Source organism: Rhipicephalus sanguineus, chromosome 1, assembly GCF_013339695.2.
Source record: "Rhipicephalus sanguineus isolate Rsan-2018 chromosome 1, BIME_Rsan_1.4, whole genome shotgun sequence".
Lineage (NCBI taxonomy): Eukaryota > Metazoa > Arthropoda > Arachnida > Ixodida > Ixodidae > Rhipicephalus > Rhipicephalus sanguineus.
In genome coordinates this window covers 222,448,128-222,468,470 of record NC_051176.1, presented here as the reverse complement: position 1 = coordinate 222,468,470, position 20,343 = coordinate 222,448,128, and the positions used below count along the sequence as shown (strand labels likewise).

Sequence of the window (20,343 nt, the reverse complement as noted above, 5' to 3'; positions counted from 1 at the left end):
TGTGTGTGTGTGTGTGTGTGTGTGTGTGTGTGTGTGTGTGTGTGTGTGTGTGTGTGTGTGTGTGTGTGTGTGTGTGTGTGTGTGTGTGTGTGTGTGTGTGTGTGTGTGTGTGGTTATCACAGTATATATCATAATCATCACCCATCACCCAGCAACTGGAGTAGCATGTCGGGCCAATAGCCAGGCTAACATCTCGAGCTTTTCATTAAAACATTTCTTTCTCTCTTTCTTTTGAAAATTCATACATCCCTCGACTCCCCGAAGACAGCATAATGATCTTCAAAAGAGAGGTAACCTGTATTTTTAAAAGGAGTTATATATATTTAAAGTAAGAACTCACCAAAAAAAAATTGGCCGCGTATCTGCGTGCTTCGCTGCAAATGTCGTCTAAAGACGATAGAAGAGGCGCTACGTGAGATATGGACGCCATCTGGCAATACGTCGGGAAATATGAGTGCTGTGTTGCGGGCTGGTAGTCCCGGCGCAGCGGCAGGCGAAGACCGGCGGTGACCAACGCGACCGGTGGGGACGCCGGCCAGCCCGAACACGCTGTTTGGCGCGATGCGCCGAAGGAGAAGAAACGTCCGCACTCAACGAGTACTCTCCACAAACTCTCTTACTTACACGTCGCCTGGGTAAAACAGGAATGCCAGAGTGGCGTCCCCTGTCATTCGTACAATGCAATACTGAACCGAAACCGAAACACAATATGAGCTTGTGCAGAGGGCACGGAGGAAGACAAGTTTCAGCGCAGTCGCATTTTCAGCGCACCTTAAGAAACTAGGGTTGTAACATTGTAGGGCGAGTAGGGCCAGAAGGACCGTCACGACGAAAACTTGCCTCCTCAGTCGTATTCGCCTGGAACGTTGGTGTGGCTTCGCGTTCCCTCCTCCGCTCCTGGCCTTTCCACAAAGCTACTGCCTAAGTACGAAGGCCCCTACCGCGTCCTACGTCAAGCATCCCCAGTTAACTATATGATTGAGCCTGTTCAATCATCTACGGACCGCCGTCGTCGCGGCCGCGAGACTGTTCACGTCGATCGACTGAAGCCGCATTATGACCCACCAGTTGTACCTGTTCCTTAGGCCGCCAGGGTGGCTCCTTTTCCGCGGGGGAGTGATTTGTAACATGGTAGGGCGCAGACAAGAACGCCTGCGAAAGAAGAAGACGAAGACGGTTGTTGTTGGCGCTTGCGCTTGCTCGGCCTGGACTGCTGATCGCTTCAGCTGTGTCAATCTTTTAATAAACGCGTTACTGTCTCAACGTTAAACGCATACCATCAAGGTCTTTAAAATTGCGTATCTATGTATTTTCTATTAAAGGAACACACCACCTAATACTTACGTAATGATGTTACGCCTCAGATATGCGTAATATTTACTTTTTGATCGACAACGTTCACAAGTATGAACAGCCGTACCAGTTCAAGATGGGTGGGCGGTAAGCAAGTGGTTCAACTTTGGCCGGTTGGCTGAATCGGGTGACGTGCCGACAAACAGAAAGACAGAAAGACAGACCAAAATTTCTGCGTTTAAGTTCCCCAAGAAAGACTATCGTCTTTAAAAAAAAACAGGGTTGATCCATCCGTCATAGGAATCCGTATAACACGAAGGTGAAACGTGTCTTCACAGGAGTATAGCGGACTTTTTATTTTACATTGATGTATTAGAGCTTGTGCATTTAATGTCTATTTGTGTTTGGCACCTATAGCACCGCTTGACGTTGATGCACCGACGCTGACGTCTGATGGCACATCTTCATCCCGGGGACTAACATCCACCATCATGATTTAACCCTTGTATTAGCTGAAGTAGTTAGCATACACATGGGCACAACATATGGTGGATACCGCGCAAAGATGGCATCAACAAGCACATAATAAACACTGGTACTCGATATGCACACACTCAAAGCGTCGTCGTTTGACGAGAGAAACGCCAAGGTGTGCGCTCCCCAGTAACAGGGTAACCTGCTCCTGTGCTCATACCTATACCACGCATCGCTTAAAGGGGAGCTGAAGAGGTTTTATAATTCGATAAAACTACGTGGTTAGCAAGGGCCGACATTATTGTCGATGATGTCGTAATTTTTTCCGCGGTTGTTCCAGCAGGAGCTTTAGAATACGCGAAAGAAACGTTTGTATTGCTCCGCCCTCGCGAGCGCGCCGAAAGTGTGGGCGTGGAAGCCTACGTCATCTTCAGCTACTTTGGCGAAGCCGTGCTGCACTCCGACGGAAGGTTTTCGCCGCTCACTGGTCCGAACTACGAGAGCGCTGTTTATGTGACGAAGGCTCTAGTAAGTACAGCGAAGCTGAAAGTTCTGCAGCTGGATTACGATATCTGGAATAACGACAAACAGCCGAGCACTACGTGAACAAGCGTCTCTTGTATTTTCGACCGTGGCCTCCGTGACTAAATCGTGACGTGCCGTTGCCGGAGCTAATCGAGGAGGCCACGCTTCCGCAGTGCTGCTGTTGCAGATAACGCGGCATACCGTGGATGACGTCATCGAGTTCGCTTGGCATCTAAAGAAGCCCTGCGGCCACCAACTCTGCTTTCTGCCCAAAAGTGCCGTTTGTGTTCAGTCTTGAGAACTCTCACGTCCCTTTTCGAATTCAGCAGGGATCAAACTGTCCTTACACGCTCCAAAGTCACTTTTATTCAAAATGGGCTTCAGCTTCCCTTTAAGGAACACGATAGGCAGAGTTAATAGCTTGAGCCGTGAACGCCGCAAGGGGTACCGCTTCTCCCTGGGGTGTCTCTCGTTTCACCGAAAGCTGAAACTAGAGAAGCGCTCCCTGTCGGCGCTCGTTAGCGTCATGATGCAGTACTCTCCTTGACCGATCCAGACGGCGACACCGCCCCCCTCCTACCAAGGTTACTGTGAAAGGGAGAACGTGTGAGAGATATAAGGCGCATTTGTGAAACCTCGTGCATGAGCGTCGGTGTGGTAATGGGTGCAGCGCACGGAGCCTATCGACGCGGACTGAGAGGTTGTGGGTTCGGCTCGCAGGTCATTCATATCAACGAAACTTTTTATCCTGTTTTTTTTTTTCTTTGTCATCTGCTCATGCGCATTTTACCGACGTCACACCCGTGACGGAAATGTCATTGAAGCCTTGGTGGACCCCGGCATGAAACACTTTGGTGTTAAACGAAGGAAAAAGTAGCGACGCGAACTGGCTTCGTGAACGAGATCGGCTCAGCAATGTGCTTCGGAAATGGGATAGTTACGCGTAATAACGCCGTTCAGTTTCAGGTCTTTTCCTGCGCGAATGAGTTGCCTTTCCTGCTGCTTGGCGAACAACCGGTGATAGGTTTTCGATATGCGCATTTTTAAGCAGACGGACGTCGCGCACACGCGAGAGAGCATGGTCCATGAACACATGCTTGTTGGTGTTGCTCATCGACGAAAGCGATGGCAAGGTCTAAGTAAGCTCCGCTGACCATTTGCTGCCGGATGTCGAAGGAAACAGAAAGTTCCGGCATCGACTGCCGCTCAGCCTCTCCGTGACGTGTCCGTGGCTAGCAAGCGATTCCACGACTGCACCCTGCACAACATTACGGACGCGAATGGTACGGTTTTTACCGCCGCAGTTCTCATGCTACATCTTACGGCAGCCGCAGTCCGGCATTGACTAGAGCCACCCTTGAGCACAATTCAAACCGGACACCGACGACAAACGTTAATAAAATCAAAGACGTTTCGGATCCCGCACGGGAGCCTTGTTCACGATGACAGTGAAATTGTCATTTGTCAGTCATTGTGAACATCATGAACAAGGCTTTTGAACCAACTCGCCCAAGCAGCAGTTTTAGCAAGGCTTTCATGCGGGAGCCTTGTTCGTCTTTTATTTTATTATTTTAATTTTTTTATTATTTTATTAACTTTCGTTGTAGGTGTCCGTTTTTAATTGTCCTCATGTCCATAGGCGTGCGCAGGGTTCCCCATTAGGGGGGGGGGGGCAAAGGTTCGTCGCGGCGCCCCCCCACCCTACTAAGTCAATGTATGGGGCAGATTTTGCGCCTCCCCCCTTTCTTACGTGACTAGAAGGGTCAATGTACGGGGCAGATTTCGCACCCCCCTCTTAGGTGATTAGGGGGGGTGGCCGCCCCCCTTCCCCCCCTGTGCGCACGCCTATGCTCATGTCTTTTCCGACCAGATTGGTTTCCGTACGACTCTTGTCTTCGGAGCCGCCCTTTTTTACAGAATGTTTATCTCTCCGTTAATAATTAAATTGTCTTCGTCTTGCAAGACATGTGGTACAGAACATTTCTTGTATTTCACAACCCTTGTGTATGTTTCTTTAATGAACTTTGTTTGACCACGCATAACGTACTTTTCTTTATTCTGTTTATTTTGAAACGTAGGTGCCGCTTCCATACGAGAAAAGGCTGCGCTCTCTGAACAGGAATCAGCACCGACCGACGACTCTCAAGTACGTTTACTAAAGCGCAAAGCGAGAGCCTTCCTCGGCTTCGTCGACCACAGCATCTCGCCTATTTCGCAGCCTCAAAAGGCGCTGGATTCTCGCTTGCATGCCGCCTCCCTTCAAAAAATGCGAGGCAATCCAACAAGCCCTCAGAAGCCGCCTCGATTTCAAGGCTTGCCGTCATTGCCATCCCTTTTCAGCGATACCTACCTACCGAATCCGTTCAAACCCGAGTTTCTCGATCGCATTCGGAAGCCGTGGGCTCCGAACCGTGTGGAAGGAGAGAAGGAGGCGCCCTTTTGGCATGGTGTCTACGTCGTGGTTCCTGGAGCTGCGCCGAATGGGACGGGGCGATACTGGTGCTGGAGCTTTGTTTGGCCACCAAGAAGAAATAAGCCTGCTAAGCCACCTGTGAGTAAACGTCCAGGGGGCTCCACACCAAAGCCTAATGGTTCCAGTCGAGCACCAACGAAGGTTACTGAATCAGAATTAACGCCATCTCCTCCTTTCACGCCATCTCCCGAGATGGACGCTACGGAACAGCACACTCCAGAAAACCCTTCAGGTCAATCGACGCCACATACAACAGAGGAGGTGACCCTCACACCTGGACCAGGTACGCCTCTAACAACCCAGATGCCAGGGGCCACGGATTTCCCTAGCAGCGACCCCGAAACAACTAGTGGTCAGGAGATCGAAAATTCCGGTCCGTATACTACGCCATTTAGTAGCGACCCCGAAACAACCAGTGGTCAGGAGATCGGAAATTCCGGTCCGTATACTACGCCATTTAGTAATGACCCCGAAACAACCAGTGGTCAGGAGATCGGGAATGCCGGACCGTTTAGTACTTCTGAGCTTGCAAGAACAACGCAATTGCCGCTCACTACTACAAGTTTTAGTGACGCTGCAGAAGGTCAAGATGGTACGAAACAACAGACTTCAGCTATTCCGGAGACTGAAACCGCCGACACCACGACAGCCTCCGTGGACCCTGAGATGAATGAAGTTCGTCCTTCTGTCAATATTAGTCCCAGCGGTGTTATCGTGAACGGAGGAGTAGGCGTAGAAACGCGCAATTATACAGTGCTTTACCCGGGGGTAATAAAAGATAACTAAAGGACAAGCTTTACCGTCGTTTGCGACCGGTCAAGTTTGCAGTGTTTTATAAAAATTCCTATACACCGGCAATACGGGAAGAAAATAAGGATACTTGATTTGTGAATAAAAGGAGGTTGCTGCAAAAGCGGCGAACTCCGTCAAAGTCATTGCCATCAAAGCAGTCATCGTTTCTGACGAAGTGCATGACTGTTACACATGTAGTTCAATAAAATTTGTTGCTTGGCTATGGTCCACGATAATGAAGGATATAAAACAGGAAGCTACTAGACAAACACGAGAGAATAAACACAAACAAGCGCAAAAAATTGCACTTGTCCGTGCTTTCCCGTCGTGTTTGTCTAGTAGTTGGGGATTTTATACCATTCAATGTTGCATGTGTAATTTGCATAATCATCAGCATCTCATTATTAGTATTATATTTTACGCCCACTGGAAGATGATGGCTTTTTCTATTGATCTCCAGTTACATTTCACTTTCAAGACAAGTGTTTTTCAACCTCCCTAGCACCTATATATTTTCTCATTTCGCTCCATTACACATACTGAACCATAATGCGAAGTTCCGCAACAAGAATCTCACTCATGTATGACGAGTCACGAGATATTTGTAAAACCGATTTGACGCGACCGAGCATTAACGCACGAGCTGGTGGAGCAAATACACTTACGTAAGCTGCCTTTAGGAATATGAATGCCAGGTAATTGCAACGAAGAGACATGAAACCATAGGCCTGCCAGTTTCTCTGCAACAAATGATGACACCCTCTGACATCACGGGGCCCATTTCGGAATGTTTTGCAGTACCGGTGACACATGGAGCTACCGTTCATTGCAGTGACATCGTGGGCTGCCTGACCTTCGCCCCTCGATGTCGAGAACCAGTCTCAAGAACACCGTTGATATAATGACTGCAAAGTCGCTGCCGAGGGGAAACTTTACGGCGCTGTTCAGCCGCGAAACGAGCAAAGAGGCTAGAAACGGCTACCCATTCGGGCTTAGGTAGGCCTGCATATGCAGGCGAGGTGCCGTCATATCGGATGATGACCTAACTTTTATTGTTTAAGTGGAATGGATGAAATTCGGAAAAACTCACAAAAATCGCGCAGTGCAGTAAAAAAAAGTGACGGTTATGCACGAGGAAGGGGGGACGTTTGCGATGGTGGCCGTACCTGTCCCACTCAAGGTTGTCACCGAAGTAATTAAGCGGCATGAGGCGTCATCATCGTTCGGCCTCCTCAGATGGTCTCCTTCCCAAGTAATAAATAAGCACAATGATGCTAGCTGCGGGACTCAGAGGAGAACCGCCGTACTTTGGATGACCCGGAAGATGGCAAAGGGGCGAGAAAGGACGCTGCGAGCGTTATAATTAAACGAAGCTCTCAGTAAGCACTGCCGTACAGCACGTTTTGTTTCTTGTTTCCTGTATTGGGCTTACATAAGACGTGTGATCTGTGTCGTCACTGAACATGTGTAAGGTAGTTATTCGGTAGCTTTTAATTGGAACGTTTGCTATCGGCCTCAATCTACATCACTGGATAAACCGGCGCGATCATCGGTCGTCTACTCCGCCGCGATGTGGTACGCAGATTGTCAAAGACTATGTTCCACAAATACGGGGTTGTTTTGCTATTGGAGCCTGCGAATAATCCTGCGAATGAGCCCGCGAATGAGCCTGCTGTACCGCTTGAGGAAATTCTTCGACGGTGAATATTTTGCGGGGAAAATGGGAACCCGTGCACATGGGACAAACGACATGAACTGGATTTATATATGGACACGCCAGTATTAGTCTTACCGCATAATAGACGGCAAAGTAAACTTACAATAATAGAGGAAGGGTAAGCAAATGTTTGTTTATTGATATTATTAATTACCATCACCAGGACCATTCAATGCGGCTACTCGATTCTCATGGGCCTCGTTGCAAACTGCCGGCTGCAAGTGGCAGCGATGTTTGAGCGATGCTTTGGCTCCAGATCGTACGACTAACGATATCTTCTTTTCTTCCCTCATCTCGGCCTCTAAATGAGTACTGTTGGCAGAGTTGCCATTGGGAACAACGGTAGACCACACACATGAACATAGCCTGCCACATACGCGTTCTCTGAAGCGAAGCAGAGAACGCGTATGCTTTTCCACCTCTCAGCTTTTCTGAAGCAGAAAAGCTGAGAGGTCGGCCTGAATTGATTTTCTGGCCTGCTACTCAGCGTTAGGAAAGGGGAGGGGAGAGAAAAAGTGTTGGTCATGAGGAGCAGGAGGAAGGTGGCGATGGAGCAAAACGTTGAATGTCCAGAAACTATTTACAGTCTCTTGTCGAGTTCTGCCTTGCCAAAAACTTGTTCGGCGCTTTCAGAATACTGCGCTGATGACGAGGTGGTGGTCCCAACAGAACTCTTTCTGAAACTTGTTGTTTCGTAGATTTCAACAAGACGGTGACCATCGAATTTCTTTGCGTGATATATCGTGGGCAGACGCACAAGAGGTGTTCTGTAGTCTCAGGAGTGCCACATGCCTCGCAATCGGGACTGCCCACGCAGCCGATAAGGTGTAGGTAACGACGAGTGAACGCCACACCTAGTCGTAACCTATGTAGTAGGCTTGTACTGCACCTTTCGTGTTTGGCGGTATTTTAACGTGTAGTACGTCTGGGCCGAGTTCATGAAGATGGCGGTGACGATGACTTGGTAAAGACCAATATGCTGCAGTAGTTTCGCGGAGGAGTGGAGTGTATATACCACGGTGTTTGTATCCGGTCGTGAAAATGGAATGGCCAATAATGTGGCGTTATCGTGAGCCATCTTTGCTTCCGCATCGGCTTGCTCGAATCCATCTAGGCTGCAGTGCCCTGGAATCCATTGATACCTTATACGATGGCCAGTTTTCAGGGCTACATTGTGTGGTTCGGCTACTTTTTGAGCAAGAAGACAATATGGTCCTCGTTTAAGCGCCGAATTTATTGCTTGAAGCAGTGGTTTGCAGTCACAAAATACAGTCCATTTGCGAGGAGGCTGCGTCGATATATAACGAATTACCGCGTGGATGGCCACAATCTCAGCCGCCGTCGATGTTGTCGTAGGGGTCTAGACGGAAGCGTTCGCTGGTCTTCAAGCTTGGTATGAAGAACGCCGCTGTTGAGGCAGTGGGTGACACAGACCCGTCAGTAAACGCATGTATGAAAGCGGCATATTCCGTAGGTTTCAAGAAGATAGTGCGATCCTCTCTAGGCATTCCACGCCACCACTGTTTCATGATCATAACTATTCGGCTCCGAAAATAAGTGAGTGCTAACTCCTTCTGAAAAGACTTGCGTGCTCTATAATAGCGACGGGGAAACATGTATTTTGGTCGTTCTAAGCCAGAATCCCAATAAATTACTATAAGAATGCGCACGAGCCGGCTCAGTATTTTTACTTGCCCCATTCGTGCAATGTACAAGGCAAACCAAGAATTACGTGTGCCATCTATAACCGAATGCAATAACAATAGCTAATGGTCATGCCGCTTTCTCCATGGCAGCTCCGCGCGCAGTTAATAAGTACACCCGTCATAGTCTTTCATTATGGTATGGGACTGCTAATTAATTTTGAACACATGAAATATTGATCATGCACCCACAGGGTACAACGTCAACGTTCGCCGAGAGTTAATCAGGCTTTGGCCACAGTGGTCACTGAGGTTCCGAAACGAACCCCGGGTTTCGTGAACTGCAGCACCAGAACGCTCAGTCACCTTATGTATACGTGCGGAAACCTACTTTTACCTGTTTCGTCGTCTTGCTATAACAAAACGTGTGTCGCGTCGAGTCAATGCTGCTCCAAGCATACATGCGAAATGGGGAGGAACAGCTGTTTCATTAAAACTGCGAAATATACAGAGCAGGGAAATGTCTGCTCGTGTAACAATTCTACCCACAATAATAAAAAAATTTGGTGACTCTTAATAGCCCTTGTCAAAAGTGTGGCGCTATTTTTCCACTGGCATTAAACCGGAATGATCACACTGGCTCGGCGCTGTGGCACCGCGATACACCACATCGAGCCCCCAGCTGCATAATATTCCCATAAGGGCGCAATTTCCTGGTGTATACATTCGCGTTTCTCGGCTTGCGCTCCTGTTTGAGTTGAATGCAATTATACTTTCAGATCACTGGTGTACTCGCAAACGAGACCGAATGTATCGTCCTGTATATAAGGTTCCCCATTAGGATCGACGGCGCCCAAACGAAGTCAGCGTGCACTCAGAAAGTGGAAACAGAAAGTCGTCCGGCTGCTGCCCCGCACCCGCGATGCAACCTCTTCGAGGGATCACCTTGATTCTGCTGTTCCACGGAATGCTAGCGACAAGTGGTGTGCAAACAGCAGGTTAGTTACATGTACAAGATATTTCTCGAAAATCTTCAATGAGAGATCCCGAATATGACATCTGTCATCGGCACCATACGAATGTGATCCCATTTGAGAAAAAATGACCCCGAATTTGGTTCTATGCCCCTAACGTTTTAACTCGTAAGTTGCTAGTTGCAAGACGGCTAATTAGCCGTTTATCAAAGAGGATGTCCTCACATAACATTTATGGCGAAGCGGGTGGCTGGAACTATACAATTTATGGTTTTAGTCGTTTATTGTCGCCGACAAATGAGAACTTTGGCAAATCAGAAAACTGCGTACGTATAGCAAGAACAATGCTCTAAACAAGAGGAGAATATGGAAGGAGTGAATCGAAAAAACAAGAACAAAAAAACTCGCAGATGCTTACTGAACAATGCTTTTTCTGATAAAGAGAAAGAAACCACCAAGAAAAAGAAAGGCCTATTGCGTTTTACATTAGCAAACAGTGAAAGCAACAAGAAGAAATAAAAGACGATGAACTTCAGGCCATGTAACAACCACACGGAGTCAACGACAGTGAATCTATAAGGAAGGTAAAAGTAATAATAATGGCTGTCTAATAAATTGTAATAATAAGACCAGGAAGGAAGGAAACAGAAAAAGGAGAAGGCAGGGAGGTTAACCAGAAACACTTCCGGTTGGCTACCGGTCAAACGTACGCTATATAGGGTAAAATAGTACGGACGAAAAAGTGCTAGGCAACCTCCCGGGCAAGTCAACCGAGTTGACACATCAGCATCAACGGCGCGTGCGGTGGTCAACAATTTAGCTACTTCGATAGCAGTTGCTCCATGCGACTGCTAGTAGCACAACATCCCGATCATGCACGTATATTCTTCAGGCATTAAATAACAGAAATGGTGCAAATGCGAACAGTGTCTTTCTCTGAGATGCAAAATTGATCAACGCCTGGTGGCACATGCTGCTAAGCTAAGCTAAGCTAACCTAACCCAACCTAACCTAGCAGGCGGAACTGTTTCTGGCTATCTATGCCAGCTTAAGGTCACCTAATACAATACGACAATCGCCACCACCAACGTAACCATAAAGCATTGCAGAGACATTGCTCCAGTGAGCACTGTCCCTGCATTGTTTTTGAACGGTTGAAGTACCGAACACCTCTCCGTAATGTGATTTACTGAAAATCTTAAGGAAGCATATTTAGTCGTACATGTCAAGTTCAGGTATGCTTAGATTGTTGGAGACGAAATGGAAGTCTCACGTCTGTTTTCCATGCACCCCAAGAGTTAGCAGAGAGCACTCAGAGAGGAGAAAGGAAACGCAGCACAATATAAACGAGGGCGAGACGGGAACACAAGGCTGGTGTTATCGTCGTCATTCAGGGTAATGACACTGCGCTTAGCTTCTTGTAAAAGTAAAGTGCCTAATATAGGAGAAATATGGCTTAGTAAAATATTTTGTTGGGCGTATTGCTTCATTATTTGAGAAGCAAAAAAAAAAATATGATGTCATTAACCAACTCGTCCAACGAAACGTTCTGCAAAGTTTTCTCAAATCACGTAATCCTCAGCAGCACAACCTTTCGCTGCAATGTCCTCCTTAAGCACCACATTTAATACGACAACCTCCCAACGGCCTTCCTTGTGATCGTGTAAATGCTGCCGGTTTGACCCACGTAGCAAGCACCACAGCTCAGAGGGAGTATATGCACTTCGTGACACTTGAGAGTAACTGATCAGTATTAACCAGGGTTGCCAATGGTGGCTACTTTTCGCCAAATTGGCGAATTTGAGAGGCCCGTGGCGACCTAAAATTCTGAATGGCGACATGGCGAATTTTTGGCGATTTTCAGCTTAGGTCTCCACTGAGTTATGCATCCTAAGCTCAGCGCCTTCCCAACGAATGAGCGGCACTATTCTGTGTGTTTTTCTGGCTTTTGAGATGCACATTACGCGCCGTTCTGTATGTCCGTCCTGTAACTCGTGTGTATCTCCTCAATTCATCTAGATGCTTCTAACTCAGTTCATCTACATTCATCTAGATGCTTCAGAGCTTCGCTAAAGTTTCGCTTCTGAAGGGGCTAGATGGCGGGTTGGTCGTGTGTTCCGGCCATTTGGTCCGCCAAAGCTCCAACTGTTCTGAATAGTTTGGCGACTTATTCACTGCTGCAGTATCCCCTAATCGAGCTCGTACAGCGAAGATGGGAGGATACGCGGGGGTTCGTGCAATAAAAAATTATTTATTCAGGCTTTTTCTACTGTTCTCGGTGGACGTGTGCAATGAAAATAATTGCTATATAACATTTTACAATGTCTACCTGTTCAATTATAACACACTGGATTGACGCGGGTAGATATAAGTGATTATATATGAAAGGGACAGTGCCGTCCGGTATCATATTAGTTCACACTGAAAGGCATAAGATTCACTAATGAACGATACCTGTAAGAATTCTGTCTTGCTACTTTTAATAAACCTGTTAATCTTTTTTTTCATAAGAGGGGATGTAAAGCTGTCTACAAACAATGCCTTCGCGGCTTTCGCCTAAGGTTTACCACACTTTTACCTTTGAAACGAGCGGACAGGGATGGAAGGATATCATGAGCGTTTTATCCTTTCATGCTTGCGCCTCCGCGCACATCTTGCGGCTAGTCGGAGAACCAGGTGCACCAAGCACTCCCATGGTGAAGGGGCGATGCGCCTGGCATTGTGAAATGTGAAGATACTTTCAGGGCTTTGAATGGCACTGTATTCTACGGGGCTATACATCAGTGGAAATTCTTGTTACTAGGATATGCCGCACATATCTAGAATGGCGACTTTTTTGGCGAAATTCGTAAAAAAATGGCGACTTTTGGCGACTTTCTGCTCGTCGTTTGGCGACATTTACTCGAAAGTCAGTGGCAACCCTGGTATTAACTTAATGAATACATATAAAAGACACCATGTAAAACAGTATCAAGTGCAGAAGTGCAACCCCTCTGGTCACGGCGGCGTATTTTAGCGTCCAGAAATAGTGGGAAAAGGCGAAAGATTCTGACCATGAAATTTGGTTTCGTAGCCACGGTGGCACTCCGAGTAAAGCCGACGTCGAATATGTAGCCCACGTGTCGCAGGTTGAAAATGAAGAGGGTTTTAAAGACGATAGTCTTTCCTGGGGAACTTAAACGCAGAAATTTTGGTCTGTCTTTCTGTCTGTCTGTCTGTCTTTCTGTTTGTCAGCACGTCCCTCGATTCAGCCACTCGGCCAAAGTTGAACCCCTTGCACAAGGGCCAGCCATCGTGAACGGCTTACTAGGTTCATACTTGTCTACATGGTTGATCAAAAAGCAAACATTACGCATATCTGAGGCGCAACATCACTAGGTAAGTATTAGGTGGTGTGTTCCTTTAATAGAAAATACATAGATACGTAATTCTAGAGACCCTAGTTTCTTAAGCTGCGCTGAAAATGCGACTGCGCCGAAACTTGGCTTCCTTTGTGCCCTCTGCGCGAGCTCATTGTTGTGTTTCGGTTTCAGTTCAGTATCGCACTGTACGAGTGCCATGGGGTGCCGCTCTGGCATTCCTGCTTTACCCAGGCGACGTGAATATAAAAGAGTGTGTGGAGAGTACTCGTTGAGTGCGGACGTTTCTTCTGCTTCGGCGCTTCGCGCCAAACCGCGTGTTCGGGCTGGCTGGCGTCCCCGCCGGTCTTGCCTGCTGCTGCGCCGGGACTACCAGCCCGCAACACAGCATTCACGTTTCCCGACGTATTGCCAGATGGCGTTCATATCTCACGCAGCGCCTCTTCTATCGTCTTTACACGACATTTGCAGCGAAGCACGCAGATACGCGGCCAATTTTTTTTAACGAGGCGACGTACGTAGAAGTTTGTGTCAAATCTCAGTCGGAATATTGAGATGCGCACATTATGAAAAGCAGTGATCGGAACAACATCCTCTTTTCGAATATACTAAGAGTACGTCTGTCTACTGGCGCAGTCATACATGGACTGCATCCAAACACTATAAGAAATGTTTTCACGCAGAAGACATCTTTTTTCAATATCTTCCGTTATAAATAAACAAATTATGATCGTCATTATAAAACTAAGCAAAATATTTCGCCCGCTAGGCCAAATTACCTAGAATTGCGGAGCATCACGAGATATAGATGGATGATTTTCTGCCGCTCAATCTGTGAGGTGTACTCTAAGTGCATATAAGCTGATTTATTTGTACATAACGGCAGTCCTGTTGAGTATTTAGAATTCTTTAAAACCACTGTTTATTAGGTTGACGCTTCGGCCACAGCCCGGTCTTTCTCAAGCAATAATAACAGAACGCACAGGTTAGCAGTTTCTTGTTATGCTATATTTTCAGCAACTAGAAAACGGCGAGAGAGTGAAGAATTAAGAGGGAGAAAAATCTAAGAAAAAAAAAAAACAATAACGAAATGTCGGCGAGATCAGTGACAAAAGTCGACAACAGGGCTCATTTTATCCGATGAGGATGCGCTATCCGTTTAGAGGGTAATATTTAGAAAAAAATCTTCCCTCAAGTGGACAGGCTTGATCACTTAAGTGGAAATCCGCGCTCTTTGTTAAAATAGAACCCTCTAACCACACTGACGCGGCACTTCAGTTTAAAAGAGGAACTAGTTACCTTCAAAATTTCCTTGGCTTCACTGTGTTGGCTTGGTATTATAGAACATCATATGCGTAGTGTACCCATATGTATATGGTTTTCCTCGTAATCGCATTACATTCAAACGAAGCCGGCACTGGAATGTGGTGACATAACTCTTTTATTACTCCCGCAGAAAGCTTTTGGGAAGTAGTGCTCTAAAATGTACGTACGTGCAATATCAATTATTTTCGCAGCGCGTTTTGGAAACGTACACGTATAATGTGGTTACAGTCTCAAATTTCTTCAAATGACAACGCTTTCAGACCATATCGTTGCAACAGTGCAATCACATTTTAAATAATTTTTAAATGTAAATTTTGTTTGTATAAACTTTTAATTTCTCCTATGAATAATATCCACCGACGCAAACTTTTTCAGCTACACGAGGGAAATTGTAGTTACATATTAAACTAAAAAATAACCAAGAGGCGGCTGGAGTGTACAATTATTGTCGATCTGCATGGGTCTCGCATTCACAGAGAGAACATTCCCTAAAATCATTTGTAACAGACGTTGCAAGCCAATCGGCAAGTCTGACTAATATTACAGAAGGCGGTTATAGAAAGGAGAGCTTGCGAGGGAAAAGCTTTGTAATTTCGGCCGGTGATGCAATGAGCGGAACACTATCTAATTAGCATCTGCATAAAGAAAAAATTCCGGCAGATCCGACGTATTGTGGAATCGATTTCATGCGAAGCAGTCAGCGAGTAGCTGCTTATGCCGCACTTTGAGCCAACTCCTGCGAGGTGGATCTACATCTTTTTGTAAATTGAGTAGTTGTGTGCACATCGTGGGCTTGCCAAGCACGCTGACTACACTGGCCTCTAAAGGGTAGCTGATTGTCTGACGCAACGCCTCCATTCACGCCAATGCGCAGACGTCATTTCTATCGAAATGAAGGGCAAACAGCTTTCATTGGCGTATTGTTGTGGGGAAGAGCAACGCTAGACTATAGCTTGTTCAGTCATGGGACTACATATGTAAGAGTTTCCCTTTTCCCCTGTGCAGAGTAGCAGGCTAGAGCGCACTAGCTCAGGCCGACCTCTCTGCCTTCAAATAATTTTTTTTTCTCCCTCTCTCTTTTCAATAAGGCCAACTATAGCTATCGGTATGTATTTCACTAGTTTAATCAACGAAAAGTGTATTATCAAATTTTCAATGTCTATTTTCTCTGTTGGTTGATATAGGCTGTGAGTCACTTGTGGTGCATACCCGCATACCATGGGCCGTGATATGCGGGTATGCGTCATACGTGACTGGGCGAAAGGGTTCCATGACGTACGCTCCAAACATGTCATGTTATTCATGTCATGTAATTACAATAATTACAACCAACAGGCAATCAAGTCAAGTAAAGTATAGGGGACGCTATTTGTAGTAATTATTGCAATCATTACTACAGATAACGTCCTCTTTACTTTGTTTAGATGATTTTCTGTGGGTTGTAATTAATGTTGTGTCTAAGAAAGAAAACAAGGCTTTAAGTTCTCTTTTTTTTCAATCATAGCAAGGGTCTCGTTCTGACAGGCTTCATGACATAAGGTAGTATGCGAGGGATTATTGGTAAGCTGCCAGCTCGTAACAAGAACACGGGCTACGTGACGCCAACAGGCAAAAAAAGAGTGTTCCACATTCGCCGTCGTGGATTCGAGCAGCGCTGACAAACAATCCCAGTTTTAAATGCACACATATGCCCGATAAAGTACACGGGAGGACGACCGGCGCCGTAACTCAATTGGTAAAGCATCGGACGCGTTAATCGAAGGTTGCAGGTTCGGTCCCTGCCGGCAACAAGTTGTCTTTTCGTACACTTTAATTTCTTCGCATTTATATCATAATTAACTACAAATAATGTCCCCTATACTTTCCTTGGCTTGATTGTCGGTTGGTTGTAATTTATGTTGTGTCTAGCAAAGAAAACGAGCCCTTAAATTCTCTTTCTTACGTTCATACATGTGATGTCATGTTATTCATGTCATGACCTGGCAGTGATGTTCGTCGTACACAGATGCCAATTTTGGCATATACCAAGTTAAGAGAGCACACAGGTGTAGGAGGCCAGAAAGATGATGGACAGACAGACATATAGAAGCGGTCAAGGTGCCTGTTGGTTCGCAAAGAAATGATTCGTACTTGCAACGAGAAAACACTATTTTGCGCTTGCTCGGGCGCATCTCGTGGAAATAAAAGAAGTATAAACATATGAAACGTCCTCTTTATCCCTTTCAGGTTTGCAAACATTTGGCGACCGGTTTAGAAAGCCTCTACTTCTGGATCAGCTTCAAGTTACCGAAGAAGGACTTCATGCACCGCAACGCCAGAAAAGGACCATGATCGACGACCGCAGAGTTTCTCTGCTTCCGTTGCAAGTTCGGTCACAACTCACCAGGACAGCACGTTTCGAAAAAGATCTGTCGTACAATCGTATTACTAGTCGCGCAGACTACGTAAACTTCGCCATTATGAACCGCTCAAGGTTGCTACGAAGAAGTGCACCGATAAGTGAAGCGTTAAAAAATGCCCTAGACGTAGTTTTGGGATCCAGATGGCCGCCAAATGCATATGATCCAATTCATGCGGTGATGAAAACTCGATTCAGAAGAGACACACAAAATACAACTCTACGGCGGCGAAAGCGTTACATTTGGCCATTTTTGGCCCTCAGCTGGCTGTATTTGCCATACTTATACTCAGGATTGTATAGTTATTCTGCTTTATATTCGCCGTTTTATTACAGTTACCCTTACTACACATATGGCTACGGGTATTATCCGTACAGATGGGTCTATCCAGTTTATGTGAATCCTGTCCAACCGACAGCCACCACCGCAGCACCTGCCGCGGCGCGCTAATGGTGTCATTCCATTGGTGATCTTATTGCCTCGGAAATGTAATAAACATCAGTTTTATTGAATGATAACTAGACAGCTTAGATTGCTTCGTTCGAGACTTATCTTGTGAGTTGTTTTCCTCTAACAATTGTTTCACTAACAAATCACTTGGCCCGTTGAAACAAAAAAACTGCAGACGAATGGGAAGCAATGGTTTTATTGCTGCTTCCGATTCACTGCCACAGTGAAGAGCCTCCGCGATATCAAAAATAGGAGAACGCACAGTTTGGGTGCAGCGGCTGCGGGCTTAAGCCCTATAAATGTACTTATGGAAGACGGACATTCTGATATTGCGCTGGGAACCCACTTTTCCAGGCATCGAAAGTTAGCTGAAGAATTTCAAGCAATCCTGAGCACAATGCAAACAGTGCGTCTCTACGGTGCTAATTGTAAACGCGCCCATATTTGCTACGGTCTGCTCACCTTTGTTCCAAAGCGAGTGAAGAACGGCCCAGCTTGTTTTTCTGCCCGTCTTGGCACGTGTCTCGACACAAGAGAAAATACAGGTGGAGCGTGTGGAGACGAGAAAAAGCAACTTATTGACAGTGTAGACATCTACAGGACACGCAGCCTCGGCATCCGCGGGCAGCTGTCGTCTGTGCACACGTGCTTTGTCACGCAAATTCTGAGGAGCAAACTGTAAGCTTGCCAGAGTAGCATTCGAGATAGCACGAAGATGGCCAAACTTAGATACGTTCTCTTGGCAGGCGTTCTACTTGACGTCGGTGAGTCCATGCATTACTCCTGCTTTCAATTAACGTTTCCCCTTTCCCAAATGAGCAGGCAGGCGTTGTGCCCCTTTAGGTGGCAGTTGTCAGCCTGTTCCCTCCCTATTTCCTCTGTGTCTTCGTGTTTTCTATGTATTCAAACCAAATAATAATAATTAACGTACGAGCAAAGAAAAATAATTTGTAACGATAACCGTTTCATAAGATACGCACAGTGCTTGCTAGGTGGAGGAGCACTGATGCTGAAGTGTCAATCTCGGGAAGCTTTGTTTGTTGAGACCATGCTCTTTGTGGCTATTTGCAGTATCCTTGACAAGTCTTCACCACATATCAAAGCGCACGTACGGCTATGGCGGAAGAATGCGTGGCGGATACCGTGGCGGCTACGGCGGATTCGGAGGCTACAGGGGAGGCGGCTACCGTGGCTTCGGCGGTGGTTACAGGGGCCTCGGAGGTGGTGGCTACGGTGGCGGATTGAACGCGCTGACAACAGCCCTTTACGGCAGGATATTGGATGGCATGTACGGAGGGGGCTTCGGTGGTGGCTTCGGCGGCGTTCAATACATTTATGTTCCAGTGTACGTGCCCGTTGACGACGGCACAGTGGTCATCGTGGAGGAGGGCGGAGGCACCGACTTCGGTAATGGTGGCCCGGGCATAATTGACACGGGCGGTGGGGAAGTTGACATCGGTGGCATAGGAAACGAAGAGCTGCTGATGTACCAGAACAGCGACGGCAAAGCGACCACTCGCGTTAAGGTAGCGACCCAGCCTCAGCGTGTGCGCATCGGTAGAGAACGCGTTGTCCAGAAGTCTACGGAGCTGGGTCTCGGGAGGACCTACGCATTCACACCGCCGCGAAGGACGAAAGGGCGCGCCCAGCAGGGCTAGAGGTCCCACAGCCGCAGGAGCCTTCAGGGACAAGCGTCTTGTGTGAATCAAGAAACTACGGTGATGTATAATTAACGTCGTGTAAACAAAAGGCGCCGCTTTCGTTCCTTCTAACTAGATCTTACGAGTTCTTTGCGTGAAAGAGAGAAATTCTAGCGTACTTGAGTCCGTTCGCACGGTCACATTGGAGAGGCCGGTACCATGCAAGTTTGATCTGTGTTAGCTCTATAATAGAATTATCGATTTTGCGACATATGCTTTACTAACCATCTGGAGGCATTGTTTGGCCCTTTTCGTAAAATACGGGAACCTTCATTAGACACAATATTAATGAGAATGGTCCGAGAACTTTCATTGTAATTCGCACTCACAGTGGATCAAAACAACACTTTTAAGCGCGGGCATCAAGCAACAGTGACACCAGGGGATGTGAAGGTACCCACCTATGTAAAAGAGTTCTTTATAACGACGTTCTTTTGTCCTCCGGCTATCGGTGCATTACTAGACACTGTTTATAAAGTTGTAGAATATATTGCATAGCTCGGCTCTCGGCATGCAAGTTGATTGAATGCCAATGCGACTCGTTCAGCATTATTGAAGGTTTTTTGTTGCGCTGAAATAAAATAAATAAGGGCAATAGCTCTGTGAAAATATTGGAGCCTATAAAGATTTATTGAATATGACGCTCACTTAAAACAAAACACCACATTTATGGGTCTCAATTATGTTCTTCATTATTCATTTCATCTTTTTTTTTCTTTTTTTATTTGCGAAGTACCTCAGTGCCAAAACGTGAGTTAACAATGTACAATGGAAATGAAAGCTGCAACTCTGTAAAATAGTCCTTCGTGCTTCACTGAGTGTGTTATTGTATTCTGTCGCAGCGAAAACTAGTACAAGAGTAAAGAATGATCAGGAGGCCTTCTTCGAGTCTCTAGTGCTCGCTCGCGGAAACTTGAGTCAAAGAGGCTAGCTTCAGTAGTGTACTGGACGCGGGAGTAAGAGGCAAACATCCGTCACTCTTTCATATACCGCCTATCCGAAGCGTGTATACAGAGCAGCATGGCTTTAGAATCTCTGGAATACCCCTGCAAACTAACACGAAATGAAAGGGGGTCGCGCCGGGGAGTATTCTTGACACAGGCGACTCATGGCCGCTTGGAATTAGGTTCGCGGGACCGCCTGCCCGCAGAAAACTGCGCGAGCGAGCGCGTGAAAGAGCCGGTGCTCCGCTTTCGTGCGTTAAGCTGGAAGTCACCG

At 46.6% G+C, this 20,343-nt stretch overlaps 1 protein-coding gene and 1 long non-coding RNA gene across 2 annotated transcripts; both read left to right on the top strand.

Moving 5' to 3' along the window:
- The first annotated feature begins 9,768 nt into the window (after positions 1–9,768).
- Positions 9,769–17,493, top strand: LOC125757020 (uncharacterized). Its single transcript, XR_007415006.1, has 2 exons — positions 9,769–9,915; positions 16,803–17,493. It is a non-coding gene; the product is annotated as an uncharacterized LOC125757020 (long non-coding RNA).
- Positions 17,494–18,057: 564 nt separating this feature from the next.
- Positions 18,058–19,711, top strand: LOC119387713 (ctenidin-3). The gene is made up of 2 exons (XM_037655193.2): positions 18,058–18,189; positions 18,497–19,711. The coding sequence occupies exons 1-2, from the start codon at positions 18,141–18,143 to the stop codon at positions 19,081–19,083; spliced, it is 636 nt and encodes a 211-aa protein (XP_037511121.1). The 5' UTR covers positions 18,058–18,140; the 3' UTR covers positions 19,084–19,711.
- The last annotated feature ends 632 nt before the right edge of the window (positions 19,712–20,343 follow it).

Bases quoted from the DNA above. Each gene is read 5' to 3' on its own strand.
- LOC119387713 (XM_037655193.2), top strand. From the start codon at position 18,141: ATGGCCAAACTTAGATACGTTCTCTTGGCAGGCGTTCTACTTGACGTC. The intron at 18,190-18,496 runs GTGAGTCCATGC...GGCTATTTGCAG, and splicing joins AGGCGTTCTACTTGACGTCG to TATCCTTGACAAGTCTTCAC.